General features: G+C 49.4%; 3 protein-coding genes across 6 annotated transcripts in view; 2 read left to right on the top strand and 1 right to left on the bottom strand.

Annotated features, from left to right (window-relative positions):
* Window positions 1–628, top strand: part of PITPNM3 (PITPNM family member 3) — a 93682-nt gene extending 93054 nt beyond the window's left edge. Inside the window, 4 exon segments of the mRNA XM_079135336.1 lie at window positions 139–159; window positions 161–191; window positions 194–238; window positions 241–628. Of these exon segments, the coding sequence (XP_078991462.1) occupies window positions 139–159; window positions 161–191; window positions 194–238; window positions 241–518 (375 nt within the window). The 3' untranslated portion in view covers window positions 519–628.
* A 3888-nt stretch (window positions 629–4516) lies between these two features.
* PIMREG (PICALM interacting mitotic regulator) lies at window positions 4517–9497 on the bottom strand. Of its 4 annotated transcripts, XM_079132703.1 has the most exons (6): window positions 9433–9497; window positions 8616–8939; window positions 6736–7020; window positions 6094–6185; window positions 5425–5474; window positions 4517–5104 (listed from the first exon to the last, which is right to left on the bottom strand). In XM_079132703.1, exons 2-5 carry the CDS (start codon window positions 8904–8906, stop codon window positions 5441–5443), a joined length of 702 nt encoding a protein of 233 aa, XP_078988829.1. In that variant the 5' UTR covers window positions 8907–8939; window positions 9433–9497; the 3' UTR covers window positions 4517–5104; window positions 5425–5440. The 4 variants fall into 4 exon arrangements, with proteins under 4 accessions (XP_078988829.1, XP_078988827.1, XP_078988828.1 ...); XM_079132701.1 differs by lacking the exon at window positions 5425–5474; XM_079132702.1 differs by lacking the exon at window positions 5425–5474 and having other exon boundaries at window positions 9420–9475.
* A 6154-nt stretch (window positions 9498–15651) lies between these two features.
* Window positions 15652–24032, top strand: AIPL1 (AIP like 1 HSP90 co-chaperone; the record flags this gene model as incomplete). Its single annotated transcript, XM_079131906.1, has 6 exons — window positions 15652–15747; window positions 16340–16519; window positions 21388–21576; window positions 22547–22723; window positions 22820–22961; window positions 23697–24032. 6 exons carry the CDS (start codon window positions 15652–15654, stop codon window positions 23897–23899), a joined length of 987 nt encoding a protein of 328 aa, XP_078988032.1. The 3' UTR covers window positions 23900–24032.
* Between the last annotated feature and the right edge of the window lie 1186 nt (window positions 24033–25218).

Raw genomic sequence — 25218 nt, 5'->3', positions numbered from 1 at the left:
TTCCTCCGCTTCCACTTTCCCGGGGTCCACTCCGAGGCTGGAGACTTCCTAGTTCCAGGGGGATGGTGATGATGGGGGACAGGATCAGAAACAGGAATCTGCTCTCCTCGCTGGCCTGACGACTGTTCTCCTTCACAGTTCCTCAGTGAAGGCTATGCTGGCACACCTGGCCGCGCTGGAAGCCAGTCACCGCCTCGTCCCAAGAAGAACAACTCGCGCATGATCCTGCGCAAGGGCAGCTTGGGCTGCACGCCCAGCCAGAGTTCCTGCGCAAGCGCAACCACCTGCGCAGGACCATGTCGGTGCAGCAGCCTGACCCTCCAGCCGCCAACCCCAAGCCCGAGCGGGCCCAGAGCCAGCCCGAGTCCGACAAGGACCACGAGCGGCCACTGCCCGCGCTCAGCTGGGGGCGTGGGCCCCCCAAGTTCGAATCGGTGCCTGAGGGGCAGGCCGGTACTACAGAACAGGGGGGCCCAACCAGGCTGCCTGCAGGGACGGGAGGGGCTTCTTCTCCCTGACACAGGCGTTTTCCTGCTTTTCCCTCCCGTGTCTGTCCAGCAGTGTCCGACCAGAGCGGGGAGGGACCTGCCTCGCGTTGGGGGGCTCCTGGGCTGCGACCAGGGTGAATCGGGGATCTCTGTGCAGCTGCTGCGGCCACCCCACGCCGGTGACGGCAAGCCCGAGTCGAGGTTGGTGTTTGTGTAATCCTGGCTGGCAGGCCTGCCCGGCACAGTGTTTGGGCAAGGTTGACCATCTTTCTGAGTCCCGAGGCTCCCTAGCCATGCAAGGCAGGCTCTAACGGGAGAAGCCTCCAGCCCAGGACCAACTGCCGCGGCAGGTACAGCTTCTTGGTTGTCTTGTGGAGGAGTGAGTGGCATTTGTGCCCGCCCTCCTTGTGACATCCTGGGTCACCACTTTGGGGTTGACTCACTTTTGGCAAAGTGGTCACTTTCTGGGAGTGAGAAGACATCCCTTTGGGCTCATCCTCACTATTTGGTGTCTGGTCTACAGCCCTGGGGCAAGGTCTGGTGCTGACGGTCTGTCCTGCAGCTGTCCTTTGTCCCCCACCTTTTGTCCTCAGTATCCTCACCATTCTCCTGTGGCCCTCTAGGACAGGTGTTTCTCTCCTGGGAGCCCAGCCTCACATCCCTGTGAGGCTGCAGCCTTGGGCTCTGGCCCACCTGAGCTGGCTGTGAGCCCTTGAGCCTGTTGCTTACCTTCTCTGGGCCCTGCCTTCTTTCTGTAATTGGAGTAGTCCCCCCAGTTGAGATGGGTAAGAGTTTTTGACTCCTAGGTTGTCCTGCACTTTGTCCCCTGAGGCTTTTCAGAGTGCCCAGTGATCCACCCCTTCAACAGACTGGGAGAGGTTTCTGGGTGGGATGGGAGGGAGGTGCTCTCTATTCAGCACATCAGAGGAAGCCCCTACTCTATGGAGAACTGCAGCAGTTGGCCTTGCAATGATGCTCAAATTGGGTGTGCCTGGGACAAAAAGAGCTCCCTCCACCCTCAACAAAGGGTATGGATCTGGCTCTTCTCACCCCAAGCCCTGCTCTGATTTCTCTCTTTTGGTTCCTGGAAGGCAGAGAACTGAGATCCCAGGGTTCTGGAGGTTTGTGAAATCTTGGCTCAAACTGTTGTATTCTCTTCCTTCCCTCTGCCACTCAGCTTGGTTTGAGCCTATAGCCTCCTCCTGAGTAGTCCCCTGAGGGTGACAGGGCTTGGCTTTCCTGGGGCCCTTCTAAGCCTGCCCAGGTCCTCCTGCTGCTGAGCCCCTGGTCTTGGCATAGGCCTCTGCACCTCCCCTGTGCTCTAGCCCAGGTTCACACCTGCCATGGGGCTTCCCCAGGTTGCCTCTGAGCCCCCATGGGCTGCCACTGAGGCCGGTCCCAGCTCTTTCATTCAGGCTGCCCCAGGGCCCAGACATCTGTATACACAGCAGGCACCTGTGTCAGTTCAGTGTCGCTTATGCTCAATGTCTACCTCTTGCAGCTCCCATGCAGCCCACAGCAGCTGCTGGTGGGGGCGGCTGGCACCACCATTGTAAATCGCCTGGCAAACCCTGGGTACCCTGCTGGGACTGGAGGGGTCTGGGCTCCAGCTCCCACCCCAGATCTCTCCACTAGAAACGTCTTCTTCAGCTTGCCAGCTCCCACCACCTTTGCCTGACCCATCTTCCAGCTCTTCTGCCCCACAGTCAGCACTGCATCCCCCATCCAAGCTCAGTGCTGGGGACGCGTCTGCCAGGGGAGGGAGGTGGTGAGCTTCCGCTTTTACTCTGGCCCTGCCTCCCAGAGATTTCTCACTGCCCATCCCCTTTAACATGTCATCACTCATTGGCTTTCTCTTGGCACTAGCTCTTATGGCCACCTCAATTCTAATCTTCCCATCCCTTCCCCCAAAGTACCATGATTTAGAGTTGGGCAGACCCAGTGTGATTCTCTCACACTCCATCATCTCCTTTTTGCTCAAGTCACTGAGGTATTACTTTCAAATGATAAAATAATTAGCGTGAGATTCTTTCCCCTGGTTAGATTCCCTCTTCTCTTTCTGAGAACCCCAGGCTAGTGTGTTGGGGTGGGGAGTGAGAGTGCACACATGTGAGCTGGGATCCCCAGGAAATTTGGAGTCAGTGACCAGGGTTCTGTGACTCTGGGGGTCAGAATTGAGACATAGGACCTGGAGGGAGGGCCGCCACCCCTTCCCTTGCTGGAGCCCTGGATTGGGGCTTTGATGACTCCCACATGAGATGCTGATGGTGTACAGGGAGATATTGTAAACACAACACCCTCAGAGCTGTAGTTGGCATGTGTAATGTGTATTTGCCGTTCTGTTCCGTGAAGAGACGATTTCTGTTTTCAGTACTGCTTTCACGGCAACTGCGTACCCTATATGCACTTTCTATACTAGTAGTTTGTTCGCTCTTGTCTGTCCAGTTCAGTTGGAGACAAAAAGAACCAAGTCCTTTTCCTTGGAGGGGGTGCTGCTGCCTCTCCTTCAGTAGTTCTGTGATCCCAGTCCAGCTGTTTTCTAGAGAATTCTAGCTCCTGGTGTGCCTGCTCACCAGCAGCTGGAAAACAGATCTTCCTGCCTGACCAAAACTCCTCGTTTCTCACGTGGCATGTTTGTTCTTCCTCATGTGGTGGCTGTCTGGCTGAGGGCCTGCCTGCCACCTTCCCCCATCCCTTGCCCTGTTGGGGGTTCAGGGTGCATTCTTTGCTATGGCCTGCTCTTTCAACATTACTTTTTCCCCCCTAAAGATCTTGACTCCTCCCTTAAACACCATGGAATATTAAAAAAAAAAAATGTGGATTCCTTTTGTGCATTTGGATGAACAGCCTTCTTGTCTGGGTGCTGGGCTACAGCAAATGTGTCTGGATCCCTATATTCTTGAAATACTGGGGGTAGCTTTCTGAAAGAGGGGAGGCTGAATCTTAGTGACTTTCAAATTGTACTTGAAAACTTTGGAGCCCAAACCTGTGCCCTGGGAGTGTCCTGCGACAAAACCTGGCATGATCTTTAATCTTTAAATGAAGGCTGGACCCCACCTAAGGAAGGTGGTTCTAGGTCCAGATTTGGTGCCGGTTTTGCATCCACACGCCCCACAACCAGCTCAGGTGCAGCCCTGCCCGGGAGGGGCGCCCTGACTGTGAAGGAGCCTCGCAGTTGACCCCGCCTTAAACAACCAACCAATTTTCTGGCCAAATCCCCGGGGGTTTGAGTGCCAAGTGCTCTGGAAACCTATTCTCTTTGGGGGAATTTTCTTAAACATCCAAATTAGGGTTAAGTCCAAGCAGCAAGGCATGGCTGAGTTCTGCTCTCCTTGCTGAGAAACCGATAGGATGGTTGGGAGGAAAATCAGAGTTTGACTCCGTCCTCTTTGGGACAGAGGAGAGGCAGGTGACACCAAGGAGGGGCAGGCCAGAGGAGGGCGGTTCACCCACAGGGACCCCCATCCTTGGACCCCCGCTGTCCTTTTCTATTTGTTTCTGTCAGTGGTGCCAGCCAGTCTGACCTTGTCTAGGGTCTGACTGTTCCCAAGTGCGCAACTTTCAGTGTTGTCTGTGATGGGTGGTTCTGTGGTGGACGTGGTTTATTATGTTCCTTACGGCTGCCTTGTATAAAATCCGTTAGAGAAGAAAATGTAAAATACCAGATTTCTAACAAGACAAAAGCAGCATTATGGAGTTAAAAGATTTTTACAATTGGTCTTGATTTTGATGTGAGCTGGTTTTTAACTCTCAAATGTTGTCACTTAAATAAAAACCTTATTTGCCTTTAAAATGTGCTTTGCTATGGACTAACTTGAGAAGGCCTTCCTTTTACTCCTGTCTTCCCTGAGCTGGGACTGAGGGGCAGGCAACCCAGATGGATGAGGGGGAGAAACCAGACCCAAACTTATGACCCATAGCAGAGTCAGGGTGGGCTGTGGGGGGATGTGAAAGGGAACAAACGTCAAATGTGGAAAGAGTCTTATTATTAAGAAGCGAAGCAAGATATAGGAAACTTACACATGTTTTTTGACAAAGAAGATTTCTTAAGTAATTTACAAAGGGCAGAAACTGCTCTTGAAGATAGCTCCTCCCTCTGCAAGCCACAGTGCCCCATGCTGAGCTCATCATAAAAAGGCCCAGGGTTACAGAACCTGGAATTATCTCCTCTCCCTTCCTCTGGGGTCCTGGTGGGGAGAAGCAGAACCCCAGGTTCTTGTACTCAAGAACCTCTGCATTAGAACACAGGAGGTGAGTCCACACATGGCTCCCCAAGGACCCTGCTCCTGGGTATGTGGCTCAAAACTCTCCAGCATCTTCTGGTGCCTTCCCATTATGATAAAGCTCCCACACTGTGTGGGATTAGTTCCTAAGCACAATAGTCCCTGGGGAGAGGGTAGGAGAAATTCCAAGTTCTCCCCAAGTCACTCAGGCTATGGCAGGTGGTCACTGATGGGCCCAGATGTGGCTGAAGCAGAAGAGCTCTGGGCCCTTGTTAGTCAGGTCCTCGTTAGCAGCAGCTCAGGGTTGCCGATGATGCAGGTGCTTCTTCCAGGAAGCTCATGGTACAGATATCCTGGTTGTGAGGGTTTTCGAGGCCAGACAGGGCTTGTTTCCTGCAAGACAGAGCTCCCTTTGCGCCCCTCGCTGGCTCAAAGGAGCAATAGGGGGACCATAACTTTCCCCCTAAAATGGGGGGCAGCAAGATGGCTCTAGGTACTTGGGCTCCTAGCAGGCTCAGCGATTGGGTGTTAGTGAAGGTAGCAACTCTGGCTCAGTAGAAGTTTCCTACACTTCCCACTCTGCCACATACATCCTCTCTGTGGGTTTTCCTCAAAAAGACTGATTTCTTTAAGGTGCCTGCAGACAGCCTACATGCTCATGCAGGAGGAGGAGAAAGATCCTGCTGTGGGAGGAGTGTCTTGGGAATCATTACCTGGAGGATGCTGTCCTCAGTGCCGAATGAGGGAGATGGTCATGTCACCACTAGGGAGGGAGAAGGGGGAGGGGCTGATGCTTCTGGGTGCTGCAGGCTCTGAGGGGCTCCCCTAGTCTAGACTAGACAAGACCAGAACCTGAAAACGTGGTGGGAACATGGCTGCTCGACACCGTCAGAGCTGGGAGGGTCCTGCCTATGAGCCTGCTGTGACCATTATACAAAGGAGGAAACTGTCCCAAGTTAGGGCAGATTCAGAACTGAGGCCCTGCTCCCAGAATGGGGTCCTGAGCAGACAGACCAGGAATTCCATAGTGGTCATGTCATTTTTTCCCAATTCCATGGTTAGGCAGGGCATAAAGGAGCCATGAGGAAGTCTTGGAAGAAGGGTGGTGCTTCAGGAATTAGGTACCAAATTAGGATCCAAATGATGGACAAAGGTGGGATCCCAAAGCCTTGAGGACATCCAGGGTGCATCTTTCACCATTACCCCAACTAGGTCTTTCATCACTGATGTTTCCAATGAGGAGACAAAGGCCCAGAGAGGGGCGGGGATTGCTCAGTGTCATACAGCAGGTCAGAGCCAGAACCATCAGCCTGCCTTCCAAGATGACCTGGCTAAAGGGGTGCCCTCCCAGACATCACTCTGTAGCACGGACACCAACTCACCCCTCTTCAGCCACGATGGCTTTGTTCAGCTTTTGGGACAGCTTCTGGAGATGCTGAATTCCTGCCCCCACAGGCTCTAGGTCACTGTCAGACTCGCTGATCACAAGGAAAAGTCACACCAGGGACTAGCTGGAGGCCTGGGGCTTTTCCTTCCTCCCAACCCAGCACAGGGTCCTGGCCTGTGGACCCAGCTAGCCCTGGTGGGCTGGGAACACCTCACCACAGGTCCTCACTCTGGGAAATGGCATCAAAGCCCATGACATCAAGCTCATAGGCACGTGATTTTTGTAGATAAGTGAGCCCTGCTGTTCCCTACTTGGAACCTGAGCTTCCACCCTCAAGATGGGTTTCCCAGGAGGCTTGGGTGAATGGGATCAGTCAGAATTAGGCTTACCATTTTCTTTTACAGATAGGGATTCTGAGGCCCCGAAGGATTTTCTCAGGACCCCACACTAGCTCTGGGGGCAAGCTGGGTCAGAATATAGATGTGACACATTTCAGGTGCCATGGCTCCAGGTAGCCATGGCTCAGGTAGCCATGGGAGGTTCTCAGAAGCCCCTGGGACTGTGTTTGTAGGGTCAGGGGAGGGAAATTGGGCCTGTGCTCAGAGGCCACTAGTCCTGGGGAGAGGTACTGTTCTACTTGCCTGGGACAGCAGAGGGGCTCTGTTGATGAATAGGGGCTCTGTAGGGCAGCTTCCCTCCTGAGCCGCCTTAGTGGATGAACACGTGGGTCAACCCGGGCACAGAGGCGGTGTTGCTCCCTCTCCTGGAGGTCTGGGGAAGCCCTAGACAGCCGAGTGTTCTTCTGGGTCAGGCTGGGAGGTGGAGAGCTACTGCCCTTCTGCGCCCCTCTCTTTCTCCTTCTGGCTTTCACCTGTGTTTCCACCAGCCACTTGGTGCCACTTTGGCAGGACTCCTGGATTTTCTGTGACAGGTACATAGAAAGGTTGAGTTATCCCAGGATGTAGGCTGTCCCTCTAATCCCAGAGCTCACAAGCTGTCCCATAAATACCTCCTGTTCTTAGTCTTTAGGGTGAGGGATGTGAAGGACTTCACATGAGCCTGCACTTCACTGCAGGAGGGCCACTGTGGCTCACAGAGCCTCCATTTGTCCAAGTCTAAACTCGCTTTCCAGGTAGAAACTAACCCAGAGACTCAGGAAGGCCCAGAGAAGACCAGGTCCAGCTCCCTGGGTACCAGACCATTTGTCTTCTTGCTCTGGTCTCACTCTCATCTCTCCTCCACATTGGTCTACAGAGATCCTTCTGTGGCAGTTTTCATCCTGACACTCCACTGCTCAAAACACTTCTATGGCTTCTTGCTGCCCACAAGATCAAGTCCTAACTCTTGGGCTTTCTACACCAGCAGGGCATCAACTAGGAAGGTTCTTTGTCTGCTAGATTGTCTTTGCCATAGTAAATACTGCTAGAGAATGGAGCAAGGCCCCAGTTAAGTGTGATGAGTTATGTGACCTGAACAAGATATTTCATTTCATTTCTCTGAGCCGTCAGGGTGGTGAAACCATTCATAGGGTTCCTCCAGATAAGGACTAGCATTTGATCCAAGGCCTCTCTACAAAGATTCCAGACATCATAGCTGCCCTCTCCTGACATCTTCAGAATTCCTAATAAGATGATAAGGAGTCCCACCAGGTCCTGCCATGTCCTCCTTGGAGGTTTATTCACACTTGCATGGCTTCTGTACATTCCATGTGATACCTCTCCCCATCTCCAGCTCCACGTTTAAAGACCTAATTGTTTGGAAGTCCTACAGACACCTCACACCCAGCATAATGGTACCTTCCTGCCAACACATGCCCCTGACACCAAATCCTCTCAGATCCACCTTTTGAATAGCTCTTGAAGTTGTCCACTTTTGATAAGCCAGCCCCCTCAGGGATGCATCGCTTCTCTCCCTTTTTCAAGAAGCTAAAAAACAAGTCCTAATATGCTAACTGACAAGCTTTAGGACTGGGGGGTGTAGCTCAGCTGTAGAGTGCTTGCCTATACTGCACAAGGCCCTGGGTTGCATCCTTGGCGAGGTAAAAACAAAACAAAAAACAAAAAAAAAGAATTTTTCCCTCTCCAGGGTGCTTGTGAGAGTCTGAACATCTGCACAAAAGCCCTCCTTTCTCACTATTTCACCTTGCTCAAGCCATACCCAGACTAAGTTCCTGCCCCTACTCTTCGGCATCTTATTTCCTCAGTTCCAAATCAGGACTCTGGGAAGTTGTCACCAACTAAACTTGGGTTTAGTGTCCCCCTTACTGTTAGCCATTTGTTTGCAATTTCCTATCACAATAAAAACTCTCATCGTCTTGCACAGTGAGCCTGGATTTCTTTTGTGACAATGTTTCATTTATTTCCCCAACAAATTGCCAGGAACTATTTGGGGTGCTGAGGAAACAGCAATAAACTAATCAAGTCATGGAGTCCATATTCTTGGGGGCTCCCTAAGGGTAGGAACTACTGGCAACAAGTATGCCCTCCACAAATAGATGATTAATATTGTCACTGTTACCTGGGACACGGCGCCCAAGGCAGTCTTAGCTGAGCGAGCTGCAGCTTGTAGACCCTGCTTCTCGGGGTCTGGGGTTTCCAGGCGTTTCCAGGAGGGGCCTGATCTGAGGTTAAGGCTGACTGCTCTCAGGGGCAGCCGTCTTTGGAAACTTCTGCACAGAGAACCCAAGGGTCCGGTCGATGTCTCTGATTGGCCGGCTGCTGATCGTATCACCTCCTCCTCCATCTGCTCCTGCTCCAGGAGAGATCGTCGGCGCACAGAAGCCCCCATGTTCTGCCACTGAGAGGCCATCTGCCTGGTCCAGTCTCCTCTGCCCGCCACACCCTGGGAGGGTCAAAAAGCGGGTCAAAACGGCATTCCCCAACTCAATTCCCAGGCTTCACAGACAAGGGATGGGATGGAGGTCCGTGGGGTGTGGCACTCGGACAACTATGGGTGCTAGAAGGCGACTGCTTTCTGGAAGAATGGTGACGGTCAGCAGCATTCCTGCTGTCCCATACTTTGTGTTTCCAAAACTCCGGTCTTCATCCCAACCTCCTTTCCAGAGTATCAGGCGGGAAGGGAGGCGAAGTCCCACCAAACCTAGCACTTGGTCCAGGACAAGACCAACGGCTCGTTCATAAATTAGCCTAGACCAAACCGACTCCCGCCCAGACCCCCAGCCATCCCACAGACACCAGATTTCTATCGGACTTTTGCAATACCCGGACACCCCACATGCCGTGCCTGTCCTAACCAGACTCCCCGCCCCAAGCTGCCCCTCGAAGCCCCGCTCTCCTTTGAACAGAAGCCTCTCCACCTCACCTCCCGCGCTCACCCTACTGCATCCGATTCGGGACCACAAGCTCCGCACAGCGGCTTGTAGCTGATCCTAGCCGATTTGAAACTCCGCGCGGCTCCGCCCCCGACGCCGCACCGGGGATCCGATTGGCCCCTTTCTCTCGCGGCTGTAAATCCTGCTCTGGGATTGGCCTGGTTGTCCCCATTCATTCCTCCGGACCCCCGCCCCAGCCTGCAGGAGCTCCGGCACGCTTGGCGGGTGGAATCTGCTACCCCTGACCCACCCAGACCCCGCGCCACCTCCCGGAGCTGGGCCTGCCGCGCCCAGTCGGATCGCAAGCTCTGGCTCCCCGCCTTCAGCCGGCACAGGATTCTGGCTGATTTGCCAGATCGCGTGGGGAGGCAGGGGTCCTGAGCACCCACAAGACCCAGTAGCAGGTGTCTTCCGGCTCCAGGCCCCTCAACTGGCAGCAGCCGTGGTCTCTCAGAGACCTGGCTTTTCTTTCTCGCTCAGTGTTTTTGTCAGAAAGAGCTGTGGATGGAAGAAAGAGCTGTGGATGCCGTTTTTTTGTTACTATTGCTCTGTAGCATAGTAGCATAGTTGAAGGGCTGGTATTGTGATAGCCCCTGCTTCACTCCTTCCCTCAAGTTTCTCCTAGTTCTGGAGATAAGGCACTGCACCTCTGTGTTCTCCAAACTCGCATTCCCACTCTGCCCCCAAGAAAACTCATCTGGGAAGAAGGGGACAGATCAGAGTATACCTCCTTGTCCACCTCCTGCCCAGCCCTCTGTCTTGTCCTTTCATCCTCCCCTCTTCCCTTAGCATTCAAACAAGCTAAAAATAATCCACCTCTATAAAGCTCTCCCCAACCATCTCCCTCCTGACCTCGAAGCAGTACTGCCGGGTCTCTGGTCTGATTCCGAGGTCCTTGATCCATTTTGAGATGTTTTGTGCAGGGTGAGAGATAGGGGTTTAGTTTCATTCTGCTGCATATGGATTTCCAGGTTTCCCAGCACCATTCGTTGAAGAGGCTATCTTTTCTCCATTGTATGTTTTTGGCACCTTTGTCTAGTATGAGAAAACTGTATTTATGCAGGTTTGTCTCTGTGTCCTCTATTCCTTACCATTGATTTACCTGTCTATTTTGGTGCCAATACCATGCCATTTTTGTTACTATTGCTTTATAGCATAGTTGAAGTTCTGGTATTGTGATACCCCTTTCTTCACTCCTTCTGCTCAGGATTGTTTTGGCTATTCTGGGTCTCTTATTCTTCCAAATGAATTTCATGATTGCTTACTCTATTTTTATGAGGTACATCATTGAGATTTTAATTGGAATAGCATTGAATCTGTATAGCACTTTTGGTAGTATGGCCATTTTGACAATATTAATTCTACCTATTCAAGAACATGGGAGATCTTTCCATCTTCTAATATTTTCTTTAATTTCTTTCTTTAGTTTTCTGTAGTTCTTATTGTAGGGGTCTTTCACCTCTTTTGTTAGACTGATTCCCAAGTATTTTAATTTTTTTTGAGACTATTGTGAATGGGGTAGTTTTCTTAATTTCTCTTTCAGAGGATTTATCACTTATGAATAAAAATGCATTAGATTTATGAGTGGTGATTTTATATCCCGCTTCTTTGCTGAATTCATTTATGAGTTCTAGACGTTTTCTGGTGGAATTTTCCGACTCCTCTAAATATAGAATCATGTCATCAGGAAAAAGTAGGTCCAAATCTTTATCAAGTCGACTTAGGACCAGAATTCCTTAACACAACTCCCAAAGCACAAGAAATAAAAGCAGGAGTCAATAATTGGGATAGATTCAAACTAAAAAGCTTTTTCTCAGCAAAGTAAACAATCAACAATGTGAAGAGAGAGTCTACAGAGTGGGAGAAAATCTTTGCCACACACACTTCAGAGAGAGCACTAAATCTCCAGAATCTATAAAAAACTCAAAAAACTTTACACCAAGAATACAAATAACCCAATCAACAAATGGACTAAGGAAATGAACAGACACTTCACAGAAGATCCATAGGCAAATAACATATATATGAAAAAATGTTCAACATCTCTAGTAATAAGAGAAATGCAAATCAAAACTACCCTAAGATTCCATCTCATCCCAATTAGAATGGTGGTTATCAAGAATACAAGCAACAACAGGTGTTAGCGAGGATGTGGGGAAAAAGGTACACTCATAAATTGTTGGTGGGGTTGCAAATTAGTGCAGCCAATCTGGAAAGCAGTGTGGAGATACCTTAGAAAACTTGAAATGGAACCACTATTTGACTAAGCTATCCCACTCCTTGGCCTACACCGAAAAGACTTAAAATCAGCCTACTATAGTGATGCAGCCACATCAATGTTCATAGCTGCTCAATTCACAGTAGCCAGATTGTGGAACCAACCTAGATGCCCTTCAACTGATGAATGGGTAAAGAAACTGTGGTATATATATATACACAATGGAATATTATTCAGTCATAAAGAAGAATAAAATTACGGCATTTGCAGGTAAATGGATGCAGTTGGAGAATATTGTGCTAAGTGAGATAAGCCAATCCCAAAAATAAAGGCTGAATGAGTTCTCCGATAAGTGGTTGATGATACATAATGCGGGGTGGGAGGGAGGCAAGAATGGAGGAAGGATGGATTATATAAAGGGAAAAGAGGGGTGGGCAGAGGGTGGGGGGAAGGAAAAATAACAAAATGAGACAAACATCATTACCCTATGTACATGTATGATTATGCAAATGGTGTGACTCTACTTTGTGTACAACCAGAGAAACAACAATTGTACCCCATTTGTGTACAATGGATCAAAATAAAAAATAAAAAATAAGAAGAATCACTTATGTTATTTAAAGCTGAAATCTAGAGAAAGAGTTAACCAGGCAAAGGATGTGATTGTGTATTTGTCTAATTGTGTGTTTGTGTGGCCTTTCTGGTATGGACTACAATATATTCAAGGGGGACAAGTACTCATTGTAAGAAACCTGACACATACACATCCATGAACTGAAGCCAAAACTTCATCAAACAGTTCTTGACTCTTGATGTGGGCTGAGATTTATTATCTATTTCTTTTTTAAAAACCAAGAGTTACAATTCCCTGTTGGATTTTACCCTGGTCACTAGAGTGTGTGAGCTGTGGTTTGAAAACACTGCTCTAGTTTGCTTGTTCACTTTGTTCTCTCCAGCGGGTTGTTTACCAGGAGTCAGAAATGCTGGTCCCCAAACCCTTCATGCCAGTTGTATTGGCGATTGCTATCAGGGAATTGATTGTAATGATAGAGAAGAAGAGAGTTGTTCCTATGAAAACCAAGTTGAAAGTGTGGGAAAGACTCAAAGAAGGTGAAATGGTCAGAAAAAAAATCCCTCAAACTGGAGTGCCTTGTCACAGTTGATTCTCCAGCGCTCTCATCACAGTTGGCACGTCACAAGGATCCATAATAATAACTTATATTTTTTGAGGCCTTACCACGTGTCAGATGCTCAGTTAAGTGCATTTACTTCCTCAATCCACATGGCAGCTCTAGGAAGTGGTGCTATTTTTATTCCCATTACAGATGACAAAACTGGAGATTCGACAGGCGAAGTATCTTGTCCAAGAGTGCACTGAATGTCAGAGTTGGAACTTAAATCCTGGATGTCTGACTTCAAAACCTTGGAGTTTTGTTTGTCTGACCCTAGATGACACATCTTTGTATCTGGGATGCAGACACACAGAGCCTTCTCTGTTTGGAGCTTCCCACCCTCTTGCCTCTCAGAATGGCAACTGGCAGACCAGGTTAATGAAGAGCAGTCTCCATGGCAACAGGAGAGGGCGGAAGAAGTATTTTTCTGAATGAGAAGCCTTCCCTTCAGTCTTGCTTGGAGGGTGGATCGAGGGTGGGAGCAAGTCTCCACACAAGCGAAGCAGATTCCTAGATGAGAGGCAGGGTGGGGGGAAGGCAGTGGAAGGATATAAATGGGGGTGAGGAACCTCACTTGGGCTAAAGGCCAGGGAGGTTTCCCTAAGTATGTGCAGTTTAGCTGAGGAGTTAGGGGGCCGGTGTTGGGGGCCGGAGCACTGCATGTTCCAGGACAGGACAAAGGCTGATAAGAATAGAGAGCAGGACTGAGGGCAGGGGCTACAGGTAGAGGCCTGTAGGCCAGGGGAGGAGTTAAGAGTGTATCCTGAAGGTAGAGGAGGGAACTGGACCAACTAGAGTTGTGTGTGAATAAGGTCCTTGAGAGACTGGTTTGGGGGCCAAGGGATTGCCAGGGGTCAGCCTGGTAGTGGACCTTCCTTTCTCAGCAGTGGACCTAAGCTCCCTGCCATTGGCACCCATGGCCCTTTCCTTTTTTCCTGCAGCTCTTCCAGCCAACTGAGGGTCAAATCTATTATTCTTACTCCTAAATTTCACTGTGATCCAAGTGTGCCTCTTGACCCTTCTTCAGAGGGAAGCGATGGAAACGGTGGGAGAGTTTCAAGCATTGTGAGATGAGGCACGATTAGGTTCCTTTCTCCCATTGTGAATTCAGTCACAATAGAAAAATTCTCCCAATAGAAACTCTAGAATAATGAATCCTTACAAAGCAAATACCCAAGTAACCAACCCCCAGGACAGGGATACTGTGTGTTCTACTTCCTGCACTAGTGGTTTATGGTGATCACTTTTATTTTCCTTTGAGGTTGTTCTGAGTATCCATTTTATCTTCTATTCATGCATACCCTCTAGGTTGCTGCGTGGTTGGAAAAAGAAAGGAAGAGAAGAGGGAAGGGTCTTTGCATCTTCAGGCAGGCACAGAGACAGGCTCCAGGGTAGAGGTGGTCTGAGCCCTCAGAGAGGGTTTCCTGGAGGGGTCAGGCTGGGTTCTCTGGCTTTGGCCAGTTGACCTACATTTGGCTTCTTTCAAGCCAACAGCTATTAGTGGAAGTTAAGACTTTCAGGGGTGCTGGACTTTGGGGTCACGTTCATAGCTCCAGGCCTCTCAGATTCATGGAGAGGGTGATAGGAGAGGCAAATCTGTTTCAGCTGAAAAAATGGATTGAGAGAGGGTGGGAGAAATTCAAGGCCTCAATGTCAGTAACTAAGAATTAAAATAAGTAATTCAGTCCTTTGAATTGAGCTCTGTGTGGTTCCTAGCTCTTCTTATGTCTGCCTGTGTCTTATGACACAGATCCTGTGTCTCTTTTCTCCATAACAAGTCAACCTCCAGGAAGAGAGTGGGGCGCCTCCTTCAGCCTCACGGCTCCGGGGAGCATAGTTAATCTTACCACTAGGTGGCGCCAAACACCAAGCCTTCACATTAAATTGTCAGACCCCTGAAACGGTGGGGTTAGGGGAAGCTCTACCTGGGTCCCAGGGCCCAGGACTGAAGACCTCCAAAAGGGCTACAGAGCACCCGATATGGTGGCACACACCTGTAATCCCAGCAATTCTGGAGCCGGAGGCAGGAGAATGGCAAGTTCTAGGCCAGTCTCAGCAATTTAGCAAGACCCTCAGCCATTAAGGGAGATCCTGTCTCAATAAAAAAAGAGAAGGACTGAGGATATAGCTCAGTGGTAAAGTGCCCTTGGATTCAATCCCCATTTCCAAAAAAGTAAAAACAAAGCAAAACAAAATAAAACAGCTGCAGAGGACACCTCAACTTTTCTCAGACCTGCCTCTGTCTCTTGGACTCTAAGTTCTTGCCCAGCCAGAAAACTGCATCTCTCCCCTCTGACCACATCTCAACCTCAGATAGAGGGGACAGGAGGAAGAGGAAAGAGGGAAGAGGGAAGAGGGAGGGTGGTGGAATCAAAGGCAGCAGCACCCTGGTCTGGGGTCCAAAGGGACTTAGAGTGTAGGATTAGGGTCTTCACTCCCTGGACCAGGCAGAGTGAAGGGGACTTCAGGTCTCCCTTCCTCTTCTCCTTGGTGGCCTCCAGGCTTTTCCTGCTTGATTCTCTCTCCCCTGCCTTCTTTAAGAAAGCGTAGTTGCCCTCCTTCCTTCTTGGGGTGGCAGAAAACCAAAGCCTGATACAATAACAGTAGGTGTCAGGCAGGGGCTTTGCATCAATGTGAGGGGTCACCCATGGGTCAGAAGAAGGCTGCCCGCAGTGACCAGAGGAACCCTGACAAACCCCCTCTCCTGACTTCCTTCCTTCATCCACACCCCTCCCCCCAGGCAAATCCCCACATGTCTCAGCGGCTTAAGTGTCTTCTCATTTGGGTGAGATTATCCCAGCCTGGGCTGGATGTCTCCTTCCACCTGCAGCCATGGACACCACCATGCTCCTGAATGTGGAAGGGGTCAAGAAGACCATTCTGCATGGGGGCACGGGGGATCTCCCAAACTTCATCACAGGATCCCGAGTAAGTGTCCCCTCCCCACCAGATGGAGGCCCATGGCAGCCTTTCACCTTCCTGCTGTGCCCACTGCACTACTGATAGCTTTCAACTTTGACCCCAAACAGGCTGGCAGGCCCTTCCTGGAATTGTCCACCCCAGGCATCTGAGATGCTCTGAGTTGGTACCCAATTCATAGGGCATTTTTAATACTTCACAGGTTAAATTTTAGTGTGGGTGGAGAGGAGGGGCTTTGGGGAATTTTCTGGAGTCCTAAGTGTTGAGTGAGAAGGAAGGGTCCTTGGGGTCATGGTGTTGGTCCCCAATGTCTGGTGGCTGATTGATGTGTCTGTGGCCCCCTGGAACTTATTTAAGGAAGGACTTTCTGACATGCAGAGCAGCAGAGAGAGGGACTGGGGTCCTTTGGGACAGAGATGTGGACTCCTTGTCCCTGGCAGAAGACAGGTAGGGAGGAGGCTCTGCAGTCTGAGGTGCCTTATCAGCTTATCAGGTGTGGGTGAGCTGACCTCTGAGGACATCCATGGGGGTCTACAGCAGTGGAGGCTTCTTCTGGAGATTGGGAAGTGTGTTGACCAGAGTTCACTCTCTTGGTGGCCAGGTGACCTTTCATTTCCGCACCACAAAATGTGACGAGGATCGCACAGTGATTGATGACAGCAAGCAGGTGGGCCAGCCCATGAACATCATCATTGGGAACATGTTCAAACTTGAAGTCTGGGAAACCCTGCTGACGTCCATGCGGATCAACGAGGTGGCGGAGTTCTGGTGTGACACCATCGTGAGTACTCCATGTTGGCCCGTTTCCCTATCCAACCACTTTGGAGAGTGGTGGCATTTCAGGAAGCTTGGGGGTGGAAACCAAACTCTCCAAGGCAAATCCCACATCCCCATTCCCTTCCACTGGAAATAAGATGTCTCCAATCAAAAGAATAGTCCCTTCAGTGACGACCAGGGCCACGACTGCCTGAGGGTGTGTGGGAGTGGGAGGCTGTGCCCTCTGGAAGTGAGCCCACCCACTTTACAGTTCTTACTTTTGGCACAACATTTTAAGTTCCTGGGGACTTTTGGCCATTGGTCACTTTCCCCCCTCTTTCCTACTCCTACCAACATTGCAAAACAATTTTTTTTTCATATTTATGGCACTCTTAGAAATTATCCTTAGAAATTAGGCTCCTTGTTCTGTAGCGCACATAGAAATGGCAAAACTCATAGACCAATAAACAAACATCCCTATGGAAACTTTCAAATGTACATGAAAGTCAAACTGAAAGCATAATGAACCTCCAAGTCCCCAGCACCTGATGCATCAACCCATTACCACTCCTGCTTTATCCACCCCTGAGGTGCTTACCTCCCTCATCCCACAGGGTTAAAGCAAACTCCAGACACCAGTCATTTCTTTGTAAACACTGAAATGCGTATCTATAAAATACAAGAATATTTTAAAAACATAACCACAATGTCATTATTAAATCTTTCTAAAACTTGAATAATTCCTTCATGTCATTTAATCTCCACTTAGAATTTCTCTGTTTTTTTTTCCCCCCTCATTTGTTTCTTGCAAGAGAATGAAATTGGTTTGTTTGATCTGGATCCAAAGTTCATATATAGTGCTTTATTGAAATGTCTTCCAAATCTTTTGTTATCTGTGTGATTTCCTCCTATTCTATTTTTAAATTTGGGTTTGTTGGAGGAACAGGGTCAGTTGTTCTGTAGAAGTTTCACATGCTGATTTTCTCATTGTTTTCTATGGAATTGTCTATCCTGTTCCTCTATTCCCCATACTTTTGTTCAATTGGGAGTTTGGTCTACAGGGCTTGATAAAATTCAGGTTCTTTTGTTTTTGCAAAAGTATGTCATGGATGGTACTGTGTATCTCTCATTGGAAGGCACACCATGCCTGCTTTTCTTACTGTGACATTAAGATTGATGGGTGGGCTCAGGAGTTGACAACCAGATCCATCCATTACAAAGCTCCCTGTTGATTTTCACCATTTATGGTGGATGTACATATGCCTTATTTCAACAGGGGCTAATGACCTTTTGAAAGAGTAATTTGGGAGAAAAATAAACCTGCACTTGACCTCTGTTCTGTCTTCATAGCTGTGTGACCTGAGGAGGTCCTTCCTCCCTTTTATCACTCTATCACCTCATCTGTAAATAAACGCAAGCCTAAGTTCAAGGGTTCTTTTGGGGATTCCATGATGCTACATCTATGAGGCTAAATCACAGTATGTACAAGGCAATTGAAAAGCTGGGACTATAATTTTGAGTTAGCAAAATTGTAAACATTAACTCCTTCATTTTACTAAAGATGAGACTTAAGTCTCAGAGAGAGAAATTCATGTGACCTGGGCCAAACAAATTGAGGGACTGGATCCAAGTGGGGCCCTTGGTCCCTCATTCCTTGTCTAGTGCATGATTCTTAAGTGTCTAATAGAGTCAGGCTGCAATTCCATCCTCTACCTCTAGGTGATCCCACTCAACATATGCCACTCATTACTAAGCAAATATCAGTTGAGCATCTTTTCTTGGCACTAGTTCCTTTGTTATTCATCCTGATGTTTTCTAACTTTAAAAAGCATTTTATTTTTATCACATTAAGATTTCATAGAGTTGTATTTTTCTGTGATTTTAGTTTAAAATTACATCTGTCAACTGTTTACAATGAGGAGCTCCTGAACTTTTATATGGGTATGCACCTTTAACTCAGGCCATATGTTGGAAGGGCCTTTGTCACCAACAACCCCCTCTCCATAAGATATATGTTTACTAGCACAGAAGAGCTGCATGCATGGAGCTGTCAATAAATTCTCGATTAGTTGATTGACTTGTTTGTAAAACTACAAGCTGCTGTTGCTCCTACACTTTGGGAGTGGCCCTGGGTTTTCTGTGGTGTGTGTGTTTTTGTGGCCACATTAATAGTCACATGGGTGCACTGCCCATCTCACAGGCTGGACACATTTATACCATAGTTATTGTTGATTTTCCCACATCTCCCAGCCCACAGACAACTGCACATGCACACATAGCCATACATAACTTTCTGGGTTATTTGTCCACCTTTACATCCACATTGTGTCTGTCTATCCATCCATCTACTGAGGCCTCAATTAATCCATCCTTTCCTTCAACCAATGTTCATTCATAGTCTTATCTTCTGTCTCTAGGCCTTCACCTCTCCTTTTCTCTTCTTTCTTCATCCATCCATCTACCTATTCACTCATCCATTCATCCATCCATCTATGCAATTGGCAAGTCTTCACTGGGCACCTGATTTGACTTTTCTGGGTGTTAGAAACAAAACAGGCAAACTCCCCAGCCCTCAAGGAATTAAATTTCTAAAGGAGGAAGAGATATCTAGACCATTATAATGTGGGGCATCCAGTGTTCTGACATAAGCAGTAGGGGCAGAGTGCTTTGAAGCCGCTGAAGAGGAACAACTGATTGCTTTAGGGTCTTGGAGGGACTTCTTTAAGAAGATGACATTGAAGCCACCGTGCATGCCTGTAATCCTAATGGCTCAGGAGGCTAAGGCAGGAGGATCTCGAGTTCAAAGCCAGCTTCAGCAACTGCGAGGCCCTAAGTAACTCAGTGAGACCCTGTCTCTAGATAAAATACAAAATTGGGCTGGGGATGTGGTCAGTGGTCGAGTGCCACTGAGTTCAATTCCTGGTATGAAAAAAAAATGAAGATGACATTGACTGGTCCTGGAGTTCAACAGGCCTAGGAAGGAGGAAGGAAGGGTGGCATCCAGGCTAGGAAATGTGAGAAGGCTGGGCATGTTCCATTTAGTCAGTGCTTCTCCTCTGTGGGCATCTCTCTGACCAAGAACCTGAATACCAGGAGGACTAAGCAACCAGTGTGACAATCAGCTCTGTTTGAGAAAGGACCAAGGAGACCTGGTCTTCCCCACCAGTCACATGCGTCATTCCCTGCTGAGTCCTTGCCTGGACAGTCTTCACTGGATGACTTTGAAGTTTAGGTCTCTCTCCCTCCCTCCCTTCCCTAAAGCAGAGGGACAGGATCAGTGAGGGGTTCTGGGGGTTTCTGTTCTGAAATGTATTCCTCCCTCTCCCGGCGAAGAGATGGTCTCCATGTAATCTGTTGCTGGTGCCCAGCCTTGTGTGGCCTGGGGTTGCAAACTCAAATTTCATAAGGGGCCAGAAACCTTGGTGGCCCTATCTACAGGGGGCAGCTGCTCCTCAGCTCCACCTGGATAGCTGCCATGTAAAAGGGGCAGGGCCCAGTGTGACAGGACAGTCTGTAGGCCAGAAATCGGCATAAGCCTGTGAACTCTCCCAAAGTAATCACTGAAAACTAATTTAAAAGACAAAAAGAGCAAAATGACCATGAAGGATAAGACAAAGTCAATCTGCGAGATGAATACACTTCAGTGTGCACCTTCCAGTACAGAAAGGCTCTCAGACAGAGCCAGGCTCTGGCCCTAAAGCTCTCTGTCCCCCACTGCTGTCTCAGTGGGCTGGGTGAGTCCCACACTCACTTTGTGTTCTCGGTAGCATCCCACAGCCCACTTTTGATGTCCAGGGGTCCTGGTACTGCCAGGAGGCAGGTGTTCAGCAGGATAAGGCCTTGGTCTGAGGGCATACCCAGACAGTCTGGTCCACAGCTCTCACTCTGTATGCTGTGGGACAGGTCTGGGGAACTGTGACCACTGTGTCAGGGCCAGGAGCACCCCTCCCAGTGGCAAGCTGGTCCGGCGGCCACTCCTTCCCCTAGGCCAGCCTTAATCCTGCAGGCTCAGCTGCCATCTGGCTGTGGCTCTCACAGAGGAGTAGAGGGCATTCTGGGCTAATCCAGGCAGGTGGGGGCGGGGAAGGTGACCCTCATCCCCATGCTCTGTCCCTTCACTTTCCCAGCACTGAGATTTGCTGGAGCTGTGCTTGAGAGCCTGGAATGGGCCACCTCAGAGCCTAGCCAGGGATGTGGGCTCTCAGAAAGCATAGTCAGGGAAGCTGAGGTGCCAGGGCTGATTCCTGCATCCAAGGGTGGCAACCCCAGCTCCCAGTGGCTGCCATGAGCCAGACCTATTCTGTACCACCCCCTTTAATCCCTACAATGACTCCAAGACTTCACAGGACAACTAAGAGAACTGGGGTTCAGGGAGGCTGGATCTCTCACTCTTGGGCCTGTAGCACTGCTAGGTTGCTCTGGAGCACTCTTGGAAGTGAGACCCTGTCCCTCCATTGCTACACACTGTCCTCCCTGTGAGTCATGGCTTAAGAAGCTCAGGATCTCTCTCGGGGAGAGATGTATGATAGTCAACCACAAGGACCAGAAAGAGACAAAATGAGTTTAAGGGCATGGCTTAGGGAACTGGGTTGGAATCCTGGCTTTGTCATTGGCTAGCTGTGTGAACTTGAGCAAATTGCTTAACCTCACTGGGCTCTAGTTTCCTTATCTGTAGAATGGGGATGTTAGCAGCATCTCCCTGATTGGATTATTTTAAGGATTCAAGTCGTTAATAAGTGTAAGACACTTTGACTAGTGTACAGTTGAACACAGTTGTTACTGGGGTGTACTGGGACAGTGGATTCTGCCAGGAAGGGAACAGACTGGGGGTTCTTCATGGCCCAGCTAGCTCTGAGCAGATAATCCAGGTGCTACCCATCTGTCTCTCCACAGCACACGGGGGTCTACCCCATCCTGTCCCGGAGCCTGCGGCAGGTAGCTGAGGGCAAGGACCCCACAGAGTGGCACGTCCATACGTGCGGGCTGGCCAACATGTTCGCCTACCACACACTGGGCTATGAGGACCTGGACGAGCTGCAAAAGGAGCCGCAGCCTCTGATCTTTGTGATCGAGCTGCTGCAGGTGGGACCTTGGGGTCGGGAGGACAATGGGGCTGTCCCAGTACCAGAGGGGGACTGGGGATAGGAGGCATCATGGGAAGCCCCAGCCCTACTTGCCTCTGGACCTGGCCTGTTTCTCTCTAGAGAACAAGGAAGTGTTTAAGAGTCACAGAAGAACGGGGATTTAGATAGAAAAATCGCTCTGCTTTTTCCAAGAGAAAAGTCCATTTGGAACCAACTTAAAAGAAATGTGATTTGTGTTTATTTGAGAGGCATTTTTCTTCTACTTCCATTTTTTGTTTTTAAAAGTTTAGGACCACAACCTCCTGCCTGGCCCCTGTGTTTTGTGGATTCAGACTTGGTTCTTGAAGAATCTGGGAGAGGTTGCATGGAACTATCAACACCCTCCCACCCACACCTCAGAGTGATTGACAGCCCATGTTTGTGGAACTGTGGGGGAGGAGCAGGGTCAGGTCAAGACCAGGTCAGGACCCAGCTTATGACCAAGGCTGAGGCTCATCCTCCAGCTAAATGGGCAAATAAAAATAAAAGAGAGAACTGTGTCAAATAAACGTCTTTACAGGCTTGCTCAAACAATTGTGCACTGCACAAGGGCATCCCTTCTAAGGTCCTCATTATAGACACTGTACATTTGTATATGTATAATGACAACTTTCCAGCAGATGGCAATAAGGTGTCTCCTTGTAATGCAATGAGTATCCATGACAGTTCTGAACCCTGGAAGTAAGTGTCCTGATGAAGGTGTACCTTTTCCTAATTTGTACAGAGTATTGATTTAGGGCAGGGCCCTGGGTCTTGTTGCTTCCTTCCCCTGTTCATAGTATTTGACCAGCAAGCATGATTCTTTGAGTACACTTGCACTGTGGGTAATATTGACTTCAGGGAGTCGTGCTGGGTCCGCCTTCCCTGGTTGCTGCTGAGGTGCGGGATTTTGGACTCCCTGCCTCACTGACTCGCGGCTCTTGGATCAGGTTGAGGCCCCGAGCGAGTACCAGCGGGAGACGTGGAACCTGAACAACCAGGAGAAGATGCAGGCAGTACCCATCCTCCATGGAGAAGGAAATCGGCTCTTCAAGCTGGGCCGCTACGAGGAGGCATCCTCCAAGTACCAGGAAGCCATCGTGTGTCTGCGGAACCTGCAGACCAAGGTGGGAGGCTGCCCTCTAGGGCGGGAGATGGGGTTAGCTCCAGAGGAGTAGTCATTTGGCCGCCAGAACTCATGGCTGATTTTCTGCACGGGGCAGGAGAAGCCCTGGGAGGTGCAGTGGCTGAAGCTGGAAAAGATGATCAACACCTTGATCCTCAACTACTGCCAGTGTCTCCTGAAGAAGGAGGAGTACTATGAGGTGCTGGAGCACACCAGCGACATCCTCCGCCATCACCCAGGTGCGGGCAGCGGGGCGGGGTGTCCCAAAGGGTGGAGGGCTGTCTGGCCCAGGGCCACAGAGTCACCTGCAAAGTCCTTCGCGGACTTCTCTCCCCATCCGTTGAAGTCCCAAACTGGTCTCCACCCAGCAGGGCTTCCCCAAACATGCAACGAAGGAATCCCGGGTGATGGACGTGGGTGCTCACTGTGGGATGTATTTTAATGTGCATTCAGACACACACACACTCCAGTAGCTCATCCGACTTGTGATTTTGTGGAATAGTCACTAATTAGACTTTTTAAAGAGGAAGGCAATCAATTCTGAGAAAGATAAAAATCCATACTAGTACCCGGGGTGCGGGGACATGGCAATATTGGTGAAGAAGGTTTTTGAATAATTTTAACAGTAACAGCATCAAAAGCGCATGCGCCAGGCACTAAGTCCTCTTTTTAAGATTACCTTACTTCATCATCCCCATAGTCACCGTGTGGGTTAGTGTCGGGATAGGACCTGAAGATGCTACCATTTGGGGGAGCCCCTACCAGGAAAAGAAGACAAAACTCTGAACATTAAATTAGTTACAGGTCTTTGAAAAGATCCATGCAAGGGACGGGAACCGGGACTGTGGTCTTTAGCGTCATCTCCTTTTTATAGAGGAGGAAACAGGCCTGGGATGCAGGGAGGGGCTGTGGCTGGGGCGGGGTTCCGGGTTTTGTAAACCCCGCAGCGGGGTGCAGCGCTATCCTCCCTGCAGGCATAACGAAGGCCTACTACGTGCGCGCCCGGGCTCACGCGGAGGTGTGGAACGAGGCGGAGGCCAAGGCGGATCTGGAGAAAGTGCTGGAGCTGGAGCCGTCCATGCGCAAGGCGGTGCACAGGGAGCTTAGGCTGCTGGAGAGCCGCATGGCCGAGAAGCAGGAGGAGGAGCGGCTGCGCTGCAAGAGCATGCTGGGCTAGGCTGCCCGAGCTGTGGAGCTGCGCGGCGCGAACCCCCAAACCTTTCCTGTCTCAGGCGCTCTGGCCGCAGCACTGACCCCTCTGTGTCCTGCAACCTGCTGGGCACCCAGGCAGGAAGAAGATAGCCTGATCGTTTCTGTTTCAATTGACCAGGGTTTTGATTTCACTTTTTAAAATGTAAAATTATTTTTTGAGGACTGGGGCTGTAGCTCGGTGGTATACACACACACACACACACGGGGGGGGGGGGGGGGAGGGAGAGAGAGAGAGAGAGAGAGAGAGAGAGAGAGAGAGAGAGAGAGAGAGAGTTAGTTTTTGTTTATTTTTGTACTGGGATTGAACCCAGTGTTACTCTACCACGGAACCACATCCTCGGCCCTTTTTATTTTTACTTCGAGACAGGGTCGTGCTAAGTTGCTGAATCTGGCCTGGAACTTGTGATGCTCCTGCTTCTACTTCCCAAGTAGTTGGGATTATGGGCGAGTTCCGCCATCTCTACTACAATTATTATTTTTTAAAAAATCAAAGTCATGCATGACCATGCTGAAAAAAAAAAATCAAAAGAGATAGAAGAACTTATGAATAAAAGTGAAGTTTGCTCCCTGTCCCCTTAGCTCAGATGTCACTGCTTTAATTGACCCTCTTTTTATTCTTCTGATGGATGTCTTTCTCTCCAAATAATATATTTGCATTACACCTTCTCCCTGCATCATTTGACCCTGTGTTAATGAAAAATGAAGATTCCATGCTTTGGAAGTCTCTCAGCCCTTCCCTTTCTTTCTCCCCAGGATGGGGAGAAAGAAATAACAATTTTGGGACTTTTCTTGGTTCTTTTGGTTCTCTTTGTGTAACTGTGTGTTACACATAGGGCTCCCCAGAATCTCATCAGACAGTCCATCTGATGACTCCTTCTGTGTAGGATGAGAGTGGCAGTGGGGGGGGGAGGGCTCTTTCCCCGTCTTCTCCCCCACCTCCCACCTCCTCCTGCTCCCTGAAGTTCAAGGTACTTTACTTTCCCATCATCCAGGTTGTTAAAACATCTACCTCGAGTTCTGTAACCAGAAATGGTCTTCTGTGCTTTGTCTACAGATTGACTCTAAAATTTGAAAATCAATAAACAGCATTTACATGGTTATGACCTTCTAAGTAAGTTTCGCTGCAGGGCCCAAGGGACTTTGATTGCATTTCTTCTTCTGAGGTTCCAATTCCTTGACCCCTTGGGGATGTTCCTGGCATGAGGAGAGGCAGTGTGTAGGGAAGACTGGAGGTGCCTTACTTTTTTCTTTCATTCTTCTCTTCTTTTATGGTGCTAGAGGTTT

Source organism: Sciurus vulgaris (assembly GCF_902686455.1).
Source record: "Sciurus vulgaris genome assembly, chromosome: 3".
NCBI classification, from domain to species: Eukaryota; Metazoa; Chordata; class Mammalia; order Rodentia; family Sciuridae; genus Sciurus; species Sciurus vulgaris.
Note: the sequence above shows the minus strand (reverse complement) of the source record. Positions and strands in the feature narration are given on the sequence as shown.

What these genes read in the sequence shown, in the direction of transcription:
- PIMREG (XM_079132701.1), bottom strand. Translation starts at nt 8,906, where the DNA reads ATGGCCTCTCAGTGGCAGAACATGGGGGCTTCTGTGCGCCGACGATCT. An exon ending in CCTTGGGCGCCGTGTCCCAG is followed by an intron (nt 7,021 to 8,615) that starts GTAACAGTGACA and finishes TACCTGTCACAG; the next exon opens with AAAATCCAGGAGTCCTGCCA. An exon ending in GCCATCGTGGCTGAAGAGGG is followed by an intron (nt 5,105 to 6,093) that starts GTGAGTTGGTGT and finishes TCTGTCTTGCAG; the next exon opens with GAAACAAGCCCTGTCTGGCC.